General features: G+C 31.8%; 1 protein-coding gene across 1 annotated transcript; it reads left to right on the forward strand.

Moving 5' to 3' along the window:
* Window positions 1-851: 851 nt before the first annotated feature.
* Window positions 852-17,410, forward strand: LOC128172980 (uncharacterized protein in xynA 3'region-like). The gene is made up of 10 exons (XM_052838725.1): window positions 852-933; window positions 8,070-8,147; window positions 9,857-9,888; window positions 10,149-10,342; window positions 10,425-10,732; window positions 11,120-11,260; window positions 13,769-14,002; window positions 14,107-14,216; window positions 14,487-14,628; window positions 15,384-17,410. Exons 2-10 carry the CDS (start codon window positions 8,097-8,099, stop codon window positions 16,149-16,151), a joined length of 1,980 nt encoding a protein of 659 aa, XP_052694685.1. The 5' UTR covers window positions 852-933; window positions 8,070-8,096; the 3' UTR covers window positions 16,152-17,410.
* The last annotated feature ends 4,015 nt before the right edge of the window (window positions 17,411-21,425 follow it).

Genomic DNA, 21,425 nt, shown 5'->3' on the forward strand with positions numbered 1-21,425 from the left:
TGAACTTTGGAAATTCCAAAACAAAACGTAGAAAAAAATGCGCATATTTTGTTTTAAATCAAAACATGAATATTGGGTTTTGAAGTTATGATGTGTTTTTCTTTCTTATGTACTGTCGGTTTTTTTCCTAATCATACACATTTGCATTTTGTATTTGCAATAAATATACCGACTTATACACATTTTATTTCAAATGTAAATTCAATATCCATGATTATATAAGGTTTATTCAAAGGGCACCTCTGCGTAGTACACGGTTATGTGTAAAAAAAAAAGTTTCAACCCGCAATAAAAAGTTTAAGATATATTTTCAAATGCTATAATGATAGTTCTTGAATCTTAATGTTGGAAAAAGTTAGCAAACTGTTTCGTGCTATTTATAAAAATCTCTAAACAAAATGAAGCACAGTCATACAACTCAGATTTGTTGCTATAGAAATTTTTGTAGCAAAAAAATAACCTGAATTTTTTTTCCAAAAACATTGGTGTTACCTGAGCGGCACAAGTCCTAGTTTTAGCAATATTTGCCTTGTAAAAAACCCCCATATATATATATATATATATATATATATATATATATATATATATATATATATATATATATATATATATATATATATATATATATGTTAGAGTATGATATTGTCAATTCAGCAACAATGCCAAACAGGTGCGTACATGTATTTGGCCCCCTGATACGATATCTGCTCACAGATCAATGTTGTAAAGTGACGTCGAGCGAGGTAATGGCCAATGAATTTAAAAACAGTGTTAAAAAATACCATGCACATGCGCTGGACATTTTAAATATAAATCAAGAAAATATTCCGTAGCACCTAATATGAAAACATTTCGGACATATATCGGCACATTTTTTGTCCAACAACTTAATCTTATGGATAAAAACAACTTTGTAGCTGAATAAGAATACAGGTAGGTTACTGTTCGATTTTTACTTTAACTAATGTATATACTCTCTCTCTCTCTCTCTCTCTCTCTCTCTCTCTCTCTTTCTCTTTCTCTCTCTCTCTCTCTCTCTTAGTATCTATATACACTCCTCCTTCATATATAGAACACGTTCCTAAAATTTAGATAATTTTTTTCAGGAATTTGTTAATGGTTTATTTTACTACTGCTTTGACAAGCCTTCTTGCAAAAAATTAGGGTACTTTACCAGGAATTTCTGCAAAATACTAGAGTATGCAATTTCCTATATTATCTTCTTGGAAATACACTTGAATGGCTGATATAAAAATAAATACATCTACACCACAGCGAAATTCACTATATCAGAACTATATCTCCGCCGGGGCGGGGCTTTGAACTCACGACCTCTAGAATCAGTGAGCGTCCACGGTTCTAACCACTCGACCATCTAGACGTATAACCACATCTAAGTAACTCTCACTTCTCATATACTTACTTTTACATCCCATAGTGTAATACTCATAATAATAAAGAGTAGGACAGTTCTTTGTGATAATTATGGAAATTAATGCAATTGCAGTGAAATTACAATCCATGAAAATAAAAGGAGGAAAAACATAAGAAATACTTAAAGTGAAGTATTGTTGCTTTTTTGTCACATATAATTAACTATTAAATCATTCCACGAAGAGCATGCTTTTTCTAATTCTTCCATTTCTGAATATAAATATAGTTTTTAATCATGTATCCTTGATTGAAAAGTGTATGAGCCCTAAAAGTAATGGCATCTTATTTTGTTTTAAACATGAAAAAATAGTTTGCTTTGAATGTAAGATCGCAAAGTTGGGTTTTTTTCCACTTTGGGTAAAAACACCAAATAATACATTACGAACATCAAACAAAGGATGAATAACCATCTTTAAGTTCTCCTTAAAGGAGGCTTAAAGATGCTAATAGATAACTGAAAGACGGTCTTTAAGCCACCTTTAAGTTTTAATGTGGTTTAAAGGTGCCTTAAGGATGGCTGCTAGGTCCTTAAAGGCGGCTTCAAGACTGTCTTTTAGCCACCTTTAAGGAAAACATATAGGTCCTTAATGTCCTAACTTCTTTAAACCACCCTTAACCCTTAAAAAATCTTTATTCAATATTTTGTTTAATTAACCAACAAAATGTATTAACCTTGTGACAATTAAACCAGATGTGATCAACGGACAAATATATATTCAACGTTAATGCGAAGTATTTATTTTTAAAAAGCATAGCCGTGCGTTTAGACAAAAACACACCTCTTGTTAATATCCTGTATATTCTGTTTTAGTTTTAGGGTTTTTCTGAGGTTTATCAAAGAAAAGATTTTAATTGAATAGAAACAAAGACAAAAAGCATGTCTAGACACACAACGCAGCGATTTAACAAGCAAATTTGAATATACATGGACATATACAATAGATAAGGAAATATTGTATATTCTGTCGCAAAATTCAATGATAACAAGACATAAAAGGTATTACAAACGGTTTTTGCTCTAAATTATAAAATTTAAAAACGCCCAATACGAGAATTGAACCCATGACCCTTCGTTTGCTAACATCACCTAGTTGATTTTTATATCCTATAAATCGGTGGCTACTGAATCAATGTAACGAGTGTACTTTTAATTTGAAAAATTTTGACTTCCATTCAGTTTGTAACAACGCGGGGGTGTTAAGGTATTCTCTTTTGAGAAGTGGACAGGCATAGCCTACATCCACTTCTCTTCGCAAGCCCTCATATTTTGATTCTGGAAAACGTGTAAATGTCGGAACCAAAGACGGTTTATGCTTCGACCCATGTTTCGACTCCAGTTTCTCTGAAGTTTTGTAACAGACCTACTATTTCTACATTTTAAACATTATTGCATCCATAAATCACAAAAAAATCATCACTAACCTGCTGTCAAATCATTTTCGCAACTTCTAAATCCCGGGTTTAAATTTTGTGTATCACATTGTTTATCTAGGTCAGTGCAGATTAAATGTTTGTGTTTCGGATAAAATTGGAAACCTATTAAAGACAATAATGTCGAAAACGTTATTTGATCAACTTAATCTTACAATGTACAAACCAATACTGAGTCTCAAAATTACAAAGTGATATTTATTCCTTTTTTAAGCATCTCTTATGGTGACAAATTTTGCTCTACAACTGTTTTTAAACATTAAAACGAACTTTGATTAATATAGCATACAAGAAAGATTAAAATAAAGGGTTTATTGTTTTATGTGACGCAATTACTTATTTAATCGAATGTATTTTGTCAATTTGCCTTAGATTGTAAAACCATTCTTTGTACCTCTTTGAAACACCTTTAATCTAATGTCTGCAATCAGAACAATATTTTCCGTTTTTTCCGACTCTAAAATTTCTAATTTTTAAACCTCCTATAGCGAGCTATCACATAATTTAAACCCGGAATGCAGAAGTTGAGAAAATGATTTAACAGCAGGTTAGTGTTGATTTGTATGCGATATATGGATGCATTATTGTTTAAAATGTAGAAAAAATAGGTTTGTTGCGAAAATTGAGGGAAACTGGAGTCGAAACATGGGTCGAAGCGTAAACCGTCTTTGGTTCCGACATTTACATGTTTTCCAGAATCAAAATATGAGGGCTTGCGAAGAGAAGTGGATGTAGGCTATGCCTGTCCACTTCTCAAAAGAGAATAGTGTTAAGGAAGCATATGGATTCTGAGTTACATGTAATTTTGTGAAATCACAAATCTTAGTTATTATGTACATATTCAATTATCTAAGCAACGAAACGTAGACCAAAAGCAAATAAAAATACTGAAGTCAATTTTTTTTCAGAAATTAGTTTGTATTACGTAGATTTACACATTGATGACGTCATGACTAAAAGTTGAATGTCATGTGAATTTGATCGGAAAGCATTGTAAACATATTCAAAATATAACTAATCTAACTCTAATAAAATATTGTGGTGTGATTTATTGAGAATGGAACATAAGAATACTGGGGGAGATGATAGTTTTATCAATCATTCGCTAAAAGGTATGTAAATTTGCTTTTATTTCTCGGCCAGGCTTTCCTCTGTCGTTGTTTACGATATAAAAATCCGACTAGAACAACACTACCCCGCATATATTGAACTTGGAATTTTATATGTATCGTTAGTTTGATCAATGCTTAAATTGAAAAGTGCTGCTAGAATCCCATGTTGTGTGTTGTTTTGATGCAACTTGCCGTTTTCCGTACAAACTTCATAAAAGTTGGGAAGGTTTTACGAGAACCGGGTGAATAACTATTGAATTAAGAAAAACATAGGATTCTAGCAGCAGTTTTGATTAAACTGAGATGTTTTGCCTCCACTTAGTATGTTTATTTTATTTTGGAAACCACGGGGTAGTGTTGTTCTATATCATTTTATGTTAAGGAATATACGTAAGCTATTTATAGTTGTCACGTGATAATGCACCAATGTTGCAGTAATGTACTACCCGATTTTATTGCACTGACATCTATTTCAAAGGATAATACTAAGTTTTTGATCGTATTCAAAATAGTTATTTGATTTCACGATTTTGAATATAACAGTCAAAATAAGACGCTAAATTGCCCATATGCTTCCTTAACACCCCCGCGAATCAATTATATCTAATTTATAAATTACATGCATGCATGTATTTAGAATGAAATACGGTACTTATTCTTCAGTGAGAAAAAATATATATAACCTGAATTGAGACTGTTAGGCTTACTTGTACTTTATGCATAAATTTAATCTGGGCAGATATACGTTCACCTATTTCATTATTACGGGCCGCAAGAAGGCGGTACATTATTTGATTCACATTTAGATACTGTTACTGCGTTTCTGCGGGGTAGTTTGTTTTTAAGAATAAATTTCATGCTTATTTTCATGAATTAAACGTAAATTGCAAGTAAAATATGTTTTATGCCTTTAAAAATTACTACATATTTTGTGTTTACTTATAAATGTAAAGTAGTCTATAGACTGTCGTGTAAGGCGCGTTTTATCGAGACTATAATCTTTTGGGAAAATTTCGGAGTTTTTCATTCTTTTCAAAAACAATGTATCGGGATCTTTAACTACTAAAGACCTGAATTTATATATAAATGATATATTTTAATGAAATGATATATGTTTAAATATTTAATCGTTTACATGATTTTTAAACTATAAATTCTAGAACAAACAATATTACCAATTACCGGTGACGTATTTACTGCATGTGGCAATTGCAAATGATGTATACATATACATACAATTGTATGATGTACCAGGCCGGGTATGGGACAAATTACCCTTATAAATTTATTGAAATTATTAATCCCCATTTATGATCACCGGTACACTAATTAATTAGCCTCTTGATTTTACTCTTAGATAATGTATCTTTAATTTGAAGACGTAACATTTTAAAACACAGAGTTAGGAAACAATACTTTGAGAATGAATTACAAATGTTAATAAAATTTCATTCACTGGACTTATCGTGTACGCGTCCATACTAAGATTTCAACGCCTTTAGAAACACTGACGTGCACCTGGGCACACGGCACACTTGTTGTGTATATCTGGTATATTCTATATTAGTTCCAGGGGTTGTCTTAGGTTGGTCAAATGATAGACTTTGATAAGATATACTCAAAATAACAAAACTATGTCTACACAAACAAAGCAGTAATATCCCGCCCGATATAACAAAGGCAGTCAAGAGTTTGATCTTTATTTGATCTTTAACATGTACCTATCAGATCTAGAATTAGATATAGAAATTATTAAAATTGAAAAAAAAATACATATCTTAAACCGATTTTTAAATTAAAGCATGCATTATTCGTTCTTTTTTTATTTTGTTTAATAACCGGATGAAATTAAAGAGAGAGAGAGGGAGAGAGAGAGAGAGAGATTTATTTCACCGATTAATTTATATTAGGAAACAAACTTTAAAAAAAATTCATGCGCAAACTGCGATCGTCAAAAAAACCAAGAATTTTATATCGGCAATCTGTGTGCAATATTGTTTTTTGTATAAACGGAGAAGTTGAATAAGGGAGTGACCCTTCCTCAATCTTTTATCTAAATTTACATTAGGACAATGATAAAAATTATAATCTTAGTTGAATTAAAGAACAAAATTATTAGATACGACGCACTAAATACCTACTCACTGGTGTACTAGTGGTCACATTGTATCATATTAATGTATAAAGGGTTAATGAATTACCAATCTCTGGAAAAAAAGGAAAGCTTATTTTTAAAAAAATAAAATCAATTGCATTTAAGATTAAAAGTTTAAGGTCATTCTAGAAAAGTTTTAAAAATTCACCCCCCCCCCCCCCCAATAAAAAAATCATCACCACCTGGTAATTTTTTATTTTTGATATTTTTTAAAACCTTAAGAACTTCATGTTTTTGAGATTTCTGTTTCTAAAAAGCTAAATATAACTGATTTTAAGTAAGGAAAGTGTAACCTAGCAGTAAGGAAATCTAAAAGACAGCCGTTTTGTTTAACAGATTTATAAAACGTCAAAATACAATCTTACATGTATGTTTGATATGTTTAGGTTCTATATTTCTTTGACCAAAAGCAACTGTAACTTCAGTATTTATTTTAAGGTAAAAACACGATAAAGTATAAATCATCCATTTAAAACAATATACTCTAATCACTATTATGGTAGAAAAGAAATATATAACTAAATATAGTATTAACATACCACAAGATACAGCTAATATACGCTTGATTGATCGACGTCGTTGAAATAAAGTACTGCCCAATTCTACTTTATTTTGAACGGCTAATAGAGAATTGAATTTCTCTACCTAAGGAATGTATACATTTATTATTTCCTCAAGGTTTATATTTATAAGATCCAAATCAGCACATGTGTATAGTTTTTTAAGTGTTTTAATATGTTCGATTGCTTATGTATGATTTCCCCTTCGTTGGTAATTAATATCATTATCTTTGATATCTTCTACTTCGCAGTAAAAAGGAACTGAAAATAAGATTTTAGAAAATATAGAAATCGATAATAAGAATTAACCATTTGCTAAAATTCAATTCAATGGTCGAAAAATCCACCAAGAAACATCATAATAAACAAACATGCTAAAATTCTATTTGTCAAACGTATAAGCTATTGAAGCTTCATTTTGTTTTTAATGGGAAATCAATAAAAGTATTATCAGGAACTGAGTTAAAAAAGAAATACGTGCTCTATCGTAACATGACTAGTGTGCAAATATGTTTTAGATTAACAAAATTGGTACTAATGTGCAGGTGATGAAGATATATTGCTACAAAAGTAAGGAAAATTGACTATAGAAAAATTGAAGTCATCGCGTTTTATCATAAATGTTTTGTTGTTAGGGTACCATCAATGTCCATTTCCAGTAAAATATCCAAATATGAAACAGATGACACAAACTCTGTGGTATCTTTTATTTCAAGTTCACTGGGATATATTGATTCGACGTACGAATGGAAATAACAGTTATTAATTTATATAACGTCGTCGATATACCTGAATGTTGAGTTGAAGTCCACAGCGAGTGATTTATTCTTAGCACGTACAGATTTTTAAATAAATATTTGACTTCAGGTATTGAACTTAATGAAAAAAGATTTTGAAACCTCAAACCCTGAGTAAACGCCATTTTTAAGAGAATAATGTTGAAAAATAAGTAACAGAAAAGGCTGTTATTAACAGTCATAAACCGTACAGGCGATGTTAGAGGCATGCGCAATGAAATACGGTGGTTTACAGTGGGTGACAGGGGCGTACAGTGGGTGACAGGGGATGTGTACAGTGGCTGATAGCGGATAACAGAGTGTACACATTCTGTTTACAGGGGATGAAGGGGAAAACAGTAGGGGTGACAGAAATTCTAATTCGGGCAGGGGATTTAAGGTTTAATAGTGAATTATTATTATTAAACACGGATTGTGCATTACACACAAAATAAAATCTGGTCAGCCTTTTTCTTTTTGATTTTTTTAACATCACTAAGTTTTTTTTTTCGAAAATATATCTTTCTTGTAATTGTATGCTATATGTCACATAAATGTCACGCGATTTGTCATTAAAACTGTTTAATATTACATATTGCAGAAACTGACGGCAGTACAGAAAATCAACATGGACAACTCAAAAATCAAAGAATGTACAACTAAAGGAGATAAAAGCGAGGTTATATATACAATACTCTTTTTCTTTACGTAATAAAAAAAATCAACTTAATGAACATTAGATAACTGTTTTGGAATTTTAACGAAATTTTGATAAAGTGAATCATATCTTTAAACACATTCAATGCTACAGGAATATAGCTGCTTATCGCATGGAGCCAATATACTTTCCGTGCAATAGATATTCGCTTAATTCAAAGCGTTATGCTATTGTTTTACTATTTTTAAAACAAACCCTTCCTTCCAAAATTGAGGCATCTATTTATTATTACTATGTGTTTTTAATTTAAAATTTCTTTTTTAACAGTAATATACTGAAATTGCCATACATCTGATATCAAATAAACCAAGCCGTTAATACATAATTAATTAACAAACCTGAACTGTTTCTTTAATATTTGTAGTTATGCCTTGAAAAATCTTCATTCTTTTTTCAAAACAAAAAAATCAAATACGATTGTTGCATTTTCCTATCTTGTGCAAAAAAAACATGTCAACTAGGAGAAAAAAATCCTACAGTTGTTTTCTACAAAGAACTTGGATATTAAAAACTACAGTTGCCTGTTTCAGAGACCTGAAAGTTTGAATATATAATATCAATGACCAAAAATTAAAAAAAAAAGCGCTGTGAAAAAATGCACATTTAAAGAAAAGAGAAAGTTTTCACAAACCGATTCTTAACACCCCCACCCCCACCCCACCTCCAAAAAAGAATGGAGCAATATAGTTTGAATCAAGAAAAATTTAGTATCTCGTATTCAACCAAATACAATGCAACTAACATACAAGGGTTGTTTAAAAAATTATTAAACAACATGAATAATTCTCTTTTTTTTTGAAGAATTTATGAAATTGAAATAAACGTTGAAAAAACCCAAAAAATATCTAAACAAAAAAAAATTCAAGAATATTGAATATTTTGTTTTCAACGTTAACTAAACAAAACGGTGGTCGGAGTTTTTGGCATGAAATAGATTGGAAGAATGAAAAACTAAAATATCTTGTTTTGATTAAGGTCTTCCGTTTCCAACAGAAGACCTTATTGTTATTGCTTTCAATTGTTTCTTTTTTACTATTATTTTTTGTCTTTGGCGTTTTCTCAAAACGCTCTGACCGATTTTGCTGAACTGTTGACACACTTACCGATGTCTAAAGTTCTTAATATGTACGAAATAATGTAAAGAACATTTACAGTAATTTGAAAATCATAAATGAAGAGATCTAGATAATGTAAATGTTGACATGTTGAAATAACCAAAAGATGAAAACTAAAGAATAATTTAATTTCAATTTTCGTACTTTTTAATGTGTTTAAAACATTCAAGCAATAAGAAGCTTTAAAATAATGTTGCGATAAGTTAGCGGCTGTTGTTGGTTACTAGGCAAAGGCACATTAGTGACCTAAGCGGAAATGATGTAACAATGACATGTACAAAAAAACATTTTACATTGATGAACTCAAACCTGGGGTACGTTTTGGTGCAATTTCAAGGGTTAACTTTACCACATGGAAATAAGAGTACTTAGTATATATTTCGATAATTTCGGAACAGACCTCGTACGCAAAACCGTATATTATTGGGATTTGTATATATTTGTTAAAAAAAAATAAAAAAAAAAATTCAAAATATTTGTTTCAAAGTAGACGCAAAAAAAGTTTATGCTACATTTTTTGTCTTAATTTCTTTTTTAATTATTTATATTTTTTAGAGTCCTGAAGCAGAAAAAACTCCTAAAGAAAGGTAAAAATGGACGCATACATATAAAGTCTATAATATTATTTTGTTCAGTTTTAGATGATATATTATCAAAACCAGTTAATTTATTTTTGAAATAAGAATAAACACCATGTCTCGCGATTTTTGAGTCATGTATTCTTAAACTCTATGAATATGATATATGAAATAAATATGATTAATTAAATGAGGAATGCAATTTTATAATGGAGTAGGGATTGTAATGAAGATTGTGTTATACAGACGTACCTGCAATATTTTCACAGAGAAACCACATTAAAAGAAAACATGCAACGGAGAGTTATTCTGGTATATAAGGATATAGAAGCGTTTCTTAAAAGTGATAAGTATAATCGGGAACTTCGAAGTGAACTTGAAAAATCAAAACCAAATTATCTTGATGTACTAAAGAAATGGAGAAATAATTTGGAAAACTCTGACCATGGCATTGTTATTGCAGGTAAACACATACTTATAGATTTAAAAATTCTATAATTTGTAATCATTTTAAGGTTTTGATAAAGACTGCATTCTAATTTCAGGAGAAACAAGCGCTGGAAAATCAACACTGATAAATAAGATTTTGGGGAAAATGTTGTTTAAGGGCCGCAACCAAGAGTCAACCTCTACAGTATGTAAACTACGTAATTCAGAAAGGACAAGAATCATTACTACAACCATGACGGGGGAAACTGAGACGACAGACTTCACAGACAAGTGTGATCTGGAAACAAAAGAAGGTGTGAAGATGCTGAGAGATTTCTTAAAAGAACGTACAGACATGAAGTCGTCGACTAAAAGCGTAGCAAATCGAAGCGTTGAGATTGAACTTCCGTTTCCTTTTCTCGAGGTAAGGAAATAGTGCATTAATTGTGCATATTAAAATATATTAAAAAAATGTGTGGTATTATAAATAAGTTTGAATGTAATCAGCATCTATTCTTCTCATTTGATTTGCTGAAATGTTTAGCAAAATAAATGGCAGTACTTGTGATCAACATGATTTTTTTTTTATAAAACAGCTCTCTAGCTCATTCATTAACTCAGTGAAATAACTAACTCGTTTATAAAAAAAATTTAAAATCACTTATCGATGGACGCAGACCAGTCAATTTTTATAATTACCTTTCTTAAATAGCGTCTATGGCCACAATGCGGCGCAAGTGTATTTCTAAACATATATCTTTTTGTGACTTATGTAATACTAGTGACATTTGTCTAAAATATTTATTTTAAGTGTAATATGATTCTCGTGGACACACCTGGCATCGGTGGCTCTGGAGAAGTAACACAAAAGCTAAATGATTACCTTCCCAACGCATTGATATTTATTTTTGTGATAAATGCAGCTAGTGCTGGGGGAATGCAACATGACAGGGTAAAGATTTAGTATTTTTAAGAACAGAACAAAACCAAGATTTTTTAAAGATATTTGATATAACCGATTTGATATATATCTGTGCATTTTGTCTTTTATGGAAAATTAATTGTTTCTTTTAATATGATAATGCGGAATAATTAATAACAAGCAGGGGTTAAGTTGTCGATTTTACGATTGTTTTAACTTAAAAAGAAATAAATGTCCGTTGAGGCTTTTTTATTTTATCTATATACTTTTTTATGTCTTTCATTTGTTACATATATACACACTTTTCATAGAAAGACCATTTTTGAAATACGTGTTTAGGAATATCTACGATTCTAACGTGAGATGATTGACTGTTGGATAGTTTAACTACTCTAACAAGTGATTGCCAGGTATAAATATGTATATTGTTGTACATAAGGAATCAAAATCCAACGAACAGCGACAGCAAAAAAAACATATTAAATGACAAGGAAAAAAAGATAAACTATACCTTAGTATAAACACGTTTTGTTTGAAGACAAGAATCATTCATTATATGTTCCTCTAAATAGGTGCCACGTAAAAATAATCACGCCAAACAAAAACTGTTGCGCTTGCCTGTCCAGAAAATTTCAGTATCAATTAAACTTTAAAATTCCATTTTTTAAAATAATATTCATATCTTGAAAAATGATATTTTTTAAAAATTAAATGTATCATCATAAAAAAATGGTTGTGAGAGGACGTATGTATACCTATATAGGATTAGCAACTTCTTTTCCGCCATGTTTACATTTACTTCCGAAGATATCAAGCACGTTTTGAAAAAGACAATTACAAAGTTTGCCTTATCCTACCGCATCGCGTAAAAAACATTTGTACCAACGAGAAACATTGATATAAGAACTTACTACTTGTGAAAAAGATAAGTTTAAAGTAAAGAAGTCTAAAAGCATTGCTACTGATCGAAGCAAATATATATGTTCTTCATGTCAATACGGATTTGTTTCATAAAAGACTATGTGCAGTATGGTCAAATATCTGCCCCCAATTGAAACCAATTTTTAAATAGTGTCGTATAAAAATCAAATCTTTATCAATCATTGTACGGTGGACGCCTATCACTTTAATATTGATTTTAGTCATAATTGCTCATTCGCTATTTATCTATAACGTCAACTAAATGACCTAATTCCCGCAAATTTGTAAACAAATGAAAATATTTTCATTTTTGCTTTATATTTTGCATTCGGAAGTATAGAGCGCAGGTCTGCTCAAGTACAATTTTAACATATGTTTTTCTTCAGATAAATAAACACTTTATACTAAAAAACGGTACTTGAGCAAGCATGCGCTCGATGTTTACCAGTCGAAAAACCATCGGAAAACACCCATACTTCGCTACAAAACATCAGTTTATCAAAATTAGGCAATCTTCATGACGTCATTTCTACATTATGACGTCATTGAAGTGATAACCTTTTGCACCCTTATTTTCAATTTGATTCTAACTATCTTCCACCTTTTTCAAACACTTTATAAAACTTTAATTTTGGGGGCAAAAAATGCATATAACCACACATAGTCCTTTATATTATTCTGTTCAAAACTGAATGACATATAAGAAAAAAATCCAATTTCAACATTATTGTGGACACGAAATATGTGAAAATTTTATCAGCATAAGTATGATCTTAAAGGATAATGAAGTAAATTAACGCGTTCATTATTTTAAAGGATATTGTGTTCTCAATAGAAAAAAAAGAAAATTAAATGACTTGAAATTGCTTCATGTGAGACTCTCGATAGTTGCTTATATGGTCCTGGCTGTAAATAAACGCATATAAAGTACATGTGTCGTATTATAGAAAGTAAACTGAAGATACACATGTTAAAAAGTAAAAAAAAAGCGTCTATAAATTATTCTGCTCGGACCCGACTGTGAAACTTCTTCAATCAATATACATTGTAAGAACTACAGCCTAATATTTTACTGAGTTTGGCCTAAGGTCGAGAAGTGGAACAGATATCAATATTCGTTTGGAAATGACAGAACCAATACCGGTCCTATAGGTGAATTCTTTTCTTATAAACAAGTGATGATCTGTTACATGAACCAAGCATGGGGTTGGGTTTTTTTTTTGAAAATGCTATTAAAATGCACCAGTTTGCAAAACTGTATCTAATTATTGGAAACAACAATATATCTGCACTGAAGACAAATTGGATTTAATTGGAGTTGTATATTGTACCGATCATTGGTAAACAGCTTTACAGTTCAAAGACATACCGGTATTCAAACAGATGATATAAACCTATAAATATTGATATTAATACAAGGTCATCAGTGGTTGATGGCTGATGTTTTTAGGGAGCTAGACGTTCATCAAACGGGCAAGTTTTCATTCGGCATTAGACATACATAGTTTCTCCTACTATTTTTGTTTCATTCACACTATTACAATGCACTTGATATTTTTTGTCATAAAGCTCAAAGCAAATGAATTAGGCAGTTGTAGTTGTATGTAATTATTGTAGCTTCCACAATTGATGAAATCAATAGTTCTTCTTCAAATTGACAACTCAATGCCATGTTTCAATGAAGAAAACGTAATATTTATAACTAATAAATGGGATTCCATTCCAAATGAAGAGGACGATAGCAGTGACGAGGACGATGAAACAAAAACATGGACTACTTTGAAAGACGACATCAAAGAGAGATGGCAATCAGTGAATGAGGAGTTTATTTTCAAAATGAATTTAAAAGAGGTAACTATAACTTGAGTTAACCTAATTGTTGCTCATGTATTTGCATATTTTGGGTCTAATGTTGCAAAAGTTTTTTAATTGCAAAAATGCCTTTTTTTAAAAAGGTTTCTCCAGGAAAAAATAATTTTTCAACAGACCAATTTGGGAAATTTAAAAAGGTTTTAGGGGCTATGGTCACACAAGCTGAGAACAACAGAATCATGCAACATTTGAGGTATTCTTTCCTTTTAGTAGCTTTTTTATTCTTAACAACTTTATTTTCATTTCTTTGTTTAATTAAATATTCCATGCATATTTACATATTTTGTGAGGCGTAAGAATGTTAGTTCGTTCTATTCAACAAGTAACGGTATTTAAGACAGCGTTCTCTCATTTCGCAACGTACTTTTTTTTGAAAGTCAAAATGATAATTTTGTAATATTCAGAAAGGAATAATTATGTATTTGTATGCATATATTACTTTAGGTAAATTTTCATTTTTTAGATTTTTACAGGAAATTTTAAATAATATATCAAAAGGTCTGCATGCAAGAATAGATCTAGAAAAAAAGACTGAAGAAGAACAAAGGTTGTTGGCTGATCGACATCAAAAGCAAATTAATGAATTGACCGAAGAATGCAAACAGGTATAATTAAGTAGACATAAAATAGCAAACTGTTAGCGATTCGTTGCAATTTTGAAATATATATGTTGATCAGCACTTAAACAAAATAAATTTAAAAGATAATATTTTAAATACTCTCAGTTTATTACACTCAGATCCCGACCGGTATTTAATCAAATATTTCATCTAATTTTAGATGACAGATAAAGTATTTTTTTAACTACATTTAGTCTTACAACCTTACCTCGATCTGTTTATCCCTCTCATTTTCCATTTTAGACTTTCATTTTAGATACAACTGCCTTACTTCCAAACACATCTAGCAAAAATTAGTTTTTTAAGCTTAAACCAAAAACAAAGTGTATCAAGACATAGATTTGGGTTGCACGGATGTTTGCTCCACCAATTTTTTCCATGATATGCCACACAATATAAATTAAAAAAAACGTAAAATTGGTGCTAGAACATTCTCATGTACTAGTATCTTCTAACATATATCATCGCTTAACGTTTGACTGTTTGCATATAATCTTCAAAACCGTTACTTATTTTAAATCGTTATCTATTTCTTTCTTAGTCTTTTAAAGAATGGGAAATAATCAATCCTAGTGACGTCATCAAAATATAACAGTAAAGATGTTCCCAAACTTCTGGCTGTTTTACATGTATCTTATATCGTTTTTACTTTTCATCCAAACATTAAATTTCTTTATGTTAATTTTTAAAAAAGGTTTGTGAAAGAATTGCGTTGAATAAATCTTTTGCTTAATTTCAAGGCTAGACAACGGTTCTTAGAAAAAACCAATGAAACAAAAGAAGTCATTGCACAGGAATGTTATACTTACATGTCAACAGATGCAGGAAAAGACAAAATATTGAATCCTTCAGGTCGTACACCTATTTCCAAAGTAGACTGGAGTAAAACAGATTTTGAAAAGGAAATAACATCAAGGATCGATTCATACGTTGAAACTTATCTAAAGTCCGATGTAGTGTTGGAGAAGTATGATGACATTAAAAAAGCGGTCAATTCATTTCATGATAAGATGGAAGGAATTATCCTAGAAATGGAAAGTGAATGGATACAAACTCGGCAAGTCAAACCTGGATTCAATCCGACCAAATGGTTGATATCATTCGGGCTATTAACTTCTACAATGTGGTTTGCTGCACTTGCCAGTGGGTTTGGTATAGCTACTGCCGTCCTTGCTGGTGTTTCATTTGTTGTTTGCTCGTTACTTGGATGGTATAAAAAGACAGATGTTGAGATATACACTGAGTACAACAGAAAGAAGGCGACCATTCGAAAAAATATATGCAAACATCTTGATGAAAGTTGTGGTCTGATCATCAATAAACTGGTCGATAAAGTAACAGACGATATCCTTCCTAAACGTATAGAGACACTCCAAATAATGATACGACAAATATTAGAGACACGTGATAAGGTTCTAGCCAACCGAGAAGTACTTAAAAATCTTTCAATGAAGATAAATGTCATGGAGGAAACTGTCACAGAACTTACAAAGTCCTTAAGTTCTTAAAAAGGATGCTTTGAACTTAATGTTATTGTTTTGATAATTAACGTCAACATAAAAGAATATGAATAAACATACGCTATCTATATACATTTGTATAACGCATTTACTTTAACAAATTTCTACAGAATCTCCGTTATGATACTTGTATTGTTTAATACCAGTGCTGCTGAAGTCGTGATTATTTCGGATTGCTGTTAACTTTGATTGTTGTTAACTTTAATAATTTGCAAAAATCACTGGTCTAGACATTAGTGCTCTGTTTGTAGATTATAAAAATATGTACTTGGTTAATTATTAGTCTTAGTATGATTATCAGTTACGTTTTGTTAAAATGTTATTAGAAATTAAGGTAAGCCGGTAAATGTGTGCTACTTCGTGTATTTAAAGCTCAATTCTTCTCCCACTACAACAGAGCGTGCTAAGTACATAATAACACAACATGAGCTTATTGAGAGCAACAATCGAAGGAATTTTCCATGCGATTTTGAAAACAGAGTTAGCCACGATTCGAAGAAAAAATTTCTTGAGAAAAAAGTTGAACTTTACGTGGTGATTTAATTTTGAATTTTAATTATTAAATTCATTGTAAGAAGTATGTAAAATTCACCACTACTATATCATAATATTACATTACTATATAATATAGCCATTTCTTTGTCATGAGGAGCTTATGATATTTAGTTCATATAGATTCTCAAGATCTTTGTTCCAACATGCCAACACCTGGTGGGTGCCCTAGCTAAGGTGTTGAAGGAATGTCTCCTCCTTTATATGGGGAGTAGCCTGTGACCCAGTCTGTATATAAAAAAAGCAGGCATAAAGACCGCTTCCAGATGACTACTCTTTTATTTTGATATAACATTTTCATATGACATTTTAACAATAAATATTAATATTAATTAGAATGATATTTATCATCATTAATATTCATTACAAAAAAATCTGAAAATAAAATATTAGTCTATTAAAATTACTTTTGAGAATGCGCGCAAGTGTCATATCTTATCTTACCTGTTTAAAAGGAGGAGGCAGAAAGGCAGCTTCCAAATGACTACTAGAGAGTTGTGATATAATTACACGTATTTTGCTGATTTGCAAATACTTTGTATGCGGTTTTTTTTATTTTTATTTCAAAATTGCAGCAAACAAATACCGGTACATGTACTCTTCTTGTTAAATATATTTCTGTTAATTTAACTTCGCCTGTATGTCTAATTTTAATTTAAGAATGCTTTTGATTGAAATCCAATAAAGGTCAGTGTATCTTCTCTTAGACTTCCCTTTTCTTACAAGACTGGAACCGTGGTCATGCTATCGCGCTTCCAATGGCGCAGAACAATAACCAAAGCTCAAATAGTGTACAGGTTTATATTGAAAAATATCATAGTGTATAATAAAGGATTTAAAAACTTAATTTCACTGGGATCTATAAACTTCATCGCTTTACATGCACTGGAGGTGAATGGAGATTTATTAATGGTAAAACAGCAAAAAGTTTAATCTGCTTTCTGCTCTAGAGCGATGTACATGTATCTATTTACACACACCCTGCCTCTGTTCCAACCATATTAAAACTGTTAAAGGACTTTGTTCATCGGCCGAAACTAGTAACATCTTTCTACATTTCTCTTATTTGCATTGTATTGTATTTGTAAATTCAAATTTATTGATATGCTATGTGCATGAAATCTCCCCTGAAAGAAAGAAAAAAATACTGATGATTGATTAGATTTATATCGTAGCGTGCACTAAAATAAAGAAATTGCAAACACTGCACGTTCCTTATCTCAATGAGATCAACACTTCTTTGAGACTGGCAATACAAGCTAGTGCGTTGCCAGTCTTCTCCTCTCCAAACTAGTGTATATCATCTGATCACAAAGAGTTCACAGATTAAAAAATTCAACATTTCAAGACGAACAATAAATCTCAAAACTAAAACGGACCCCCCTTTATTTAAAGAAAAAGGCAACCACCCTCTAAGCAATTTGAAATATTAGCTACTTTAAGTTTTTTAATCTTTTTTGCGCGATTTCTCAGAAGTTGAACAGCTATTTCTTTCTTTATACTGATAAATAAATATTCACATCTACCAAGTATAATTCCCTCTATTTATTACGGAAACTTATTGTTAATTCATAGCACTATCATAACGAGAATTCTATAGAAATTGTTTAAAGTGCATGCGTTATATAGATAGCGTATGTTTATTTATGTGGATTGAGAAATGTGTTATTAAGTCTAGTGATGAGCCTGTCGACGCTGGGTCAGAAATATAAATATAATGCCCCCTCCTTGGAAACATCCATTAAGAAATTGAACGTAAAGTGCAAATATTTGGAATTTTTCTAAGTCCAAGGGGCATAACTCTGTCAAAAATTGCTCTATAATACCCCAAATCAAACTTGACCAAGATGTTATTATGAGAAACCTGTATACCAAATTTCTTTTCAATATGTTCATCCTCTGCGATTTGGAATTTTTCTACGTCCAAGGGCCATAACTATGTTGAATTTTTTTTTTATGGTACCCAATATCGAACTTGACCTAGGTTTTATTATGATAAATCTGTATACAAAATTTCATTTCAATATGTTCATCCTCTGTGAAGAAAATGAACGGAAACTGTTGGTGGACCGACCGACCGACAGACACACAGCAGCAAAGCAATATGCTCTCCCTTCTTCGAAGGAGGGCATAAATAAGACTAAACAAAAATGTATTAAAGTATTTATCAACTATGGCTTGAATTTATAGTAACCACTGTTAAGGTTACATTTGCGGATTTATTCGATATTTAGATTCACCCAAGGTTCTTAATTGCGAGCTCCATAGACAACGCGTAGGAACGGAGGAAATTTGAGTTGAAATCTGCACATTGTTCAAAGAATATATTGTTGACCCGCTTGAAAAAGTTCTACATATCCCAAAAATCCTATTTGTTGTAATGATGTATTTGTGATCATGAATAGACTTTATTCTTTTAGAGCAAATGTTTGAAGAGTACCTGACTATAGTGCATCTTAAATAGATAATAAACAATGTTCGATTATAATAAGAGCAGATTGTTTCTAAAAGCGTTGATAAGGGGTTCGGGCCCATGTTAGGGGTTTATATCCCCCTTGATTTTGATCACACGATCTTTATTGTATCCAAAGTTATCAATGCTCATAAAACTATCGATGCATTAATCATCTTGATATTAACTAAAGTATACCGATGATAAAGTAAAATATATTAGCTGTTCGAGTACTCTCAGTACTTTGACGATTTTCCTTACTGGCCGTTAACTTCTACTGGCGTGATGGCTGTTGTCAGTGCCTTCTAACTTCAACTTGGTTTTAATGCCTAACAGTGGAGTAAACGTTTCATAATTTTGGTTTTGTCATGAATTCCGGGTGATGCACTTGCAAACCCAGCACAATATCGACGCCAATAAACAGATTTTTGTTTTATAGTGTCTTGTATGTCGAAATAGTTTTAATGTGTTGTCACTCGTAATAATGAGATACATATGATGTTCCGATGGGGCCACTTCGATCTTCGAAAGTGCGAAGGTGCGATGGCGAAGAAGCGAAAATGCAAAGATGCGACGGCGAAGATGCGAAGGCGAAAGTGCGAAGTTGCGAAGCCGCAATTTCGCACTTTTCCCTCCGCATCTTCGCGCTTTCGCCTTCGCCTTTATATAATTGCGAAGCTCTCTATTGTTTAAAGGGTTCCGGGGCATATTTTGAAAATTTTATTTTATAAAATTATTAAAATTAAATTATCCAGTGGGGATGGAGTCCAGGCCCCCTCTCCCCTTTTACTGCGTGAAATAATTAATATTGAATTTTCTGAGGGGCGGACCCCCTCACCCCTCTCGTTCCATGCATGTGCAAGGAGTGTCGCATAATGAAATTTGAATGTTTCTGTGTTTGAACCACGGTAAACAGACGGCTGGTAAGTGAGAGGAGTCTGACATATGTACGCATAATGCCGGACATTACATTTAATGTTGAGTTTTTAATGATTTGGCATAGCCAGCACTGGTAAACATATACTAGTATGTCACATGTACACATTAAAATGTTTATAAACATTCATTGTAAGCACGATGGCGGAACGCATGCGTACCAATGATAGCATGAGTTAATCGGAAAACCTTTGCGAGTACGGTGCATGCATTAAATTCTATGTAATCGACTGAGACTTGCTGAATGCAATTAACAAAAGGCGAAGGCGAGCGTGCGAAGGCCAAGGAGCGATAGTACACGTATACGTAATATCGCTCCTTCGCCTTCGCTCTTTAGCCATCGCATCTTCGCGCTTCGCCGTCGCATCTTCGCACTTTCGCATCTGCCCCTAAAGGCAAAAGTGCGAAGGTAGAAGTGGCTCTATCGGAACACCATAGATATAAGTAAATGTAATCGTTAAGAGGACAACCATACCTCGATGCAATACGTCAGTATCTTGTTATAACGGAAGGGTTTTTATTCTCTAAGATATACCCCTTCTTTCACTTTAAGTTTATTTGAATATGAATTATAATTTCTGTTACTTTCTGTAAACTTCAGTAAAAATTACAATATCATAAAGACTTTTTCACAAATAGTAAAAAATATACTGAAAAACTTCCATCTATAAGGGGGTCATTATTCTACAGGGGTCACTTTTCTTCATGTAGAGTGAGCTCCTTTTTATGAAATTGACATTTATTCTTCAGGCAAAAGGGTCATTTTTCTGCGTAGAATAATGACCGGGGGTTATTATTCTACGTCGAAAAATGACCCCCGGTTTTATTCTACGGGTGTCAATATTCTACGTTACACCGGCATATTTATAGCAGCTCAATATCCATAGCAACAGACCAGCGAGTAAACTGGGTCAATTAAGTTAATTCTACAGCATCCAAAGCTAAAAAGTAATAGGGGTATTTGTAAATTACCTGTACTAAAAAGGTACATCTGATAGGATAGCCCAAATGATAAATCCAGAAACCATAGAGGTAAATCAGAAAACCAAATCGTTCTTCTCTCACTGCTTTACTTGACCACGAATACGTAAAGATTTGATTAACATACATTTTTTTTTTATTTCATTCCTTCGTACGTACGTTCATTCTTAAGCTTGATTGTCGCTAATGCCCGTTAATGTAGTATATTGGTTTGTTTTTATATCGGTGCTCTTGAAGACAAAAATTAGCATATATCAACACACATATCAAAATCTTAACGAATCTTATCGAATTTTGGCATAATCATTGATGGATATGGCTAGCTGCAGAAAAGGCCGCGT

The sequence above is a fragment of the Crassostrea angulata genome, chromosome 2 (assembly GCF_025612915.1).
Source record: "Crassostrea angulata isolate pt1a10 chromosome 2, ASM2561291v2, whole genome shotgun sequence".
In the NCBI taxonomy this organism is placed as follows: domain Eukaryota; kingdom Metazoa; phylum Mollusca; class Bivalvia; order Ostreida; family Ostreidae; genus Magallana; species Magallana angulata.

Bases quoted from the DNA above. Each gene is read 5' to 3' on its own strand.
- LOC128172980 (XM_052838725.1), top strand. From the start codon at position 8,097: ATGGACAACTCAAAAATCAAAGAATGTACAACTAAAGGAGATAAAAGC. The intron at 14,003-14,106 runs GTAACTATAACT...TTTTTTAAAAAG, and splicing joins TCAAAATGAATTTAAAAGAG to GTTTCTCCAGGAAAAAATAA. The intron at 14,217-14,486 runs GTATTCTTTCCT...TTCATTTTTTAG, and splicing joins AGAATCATGCAACATTTGAG to ATTTTTACAGGAAATTTTAA.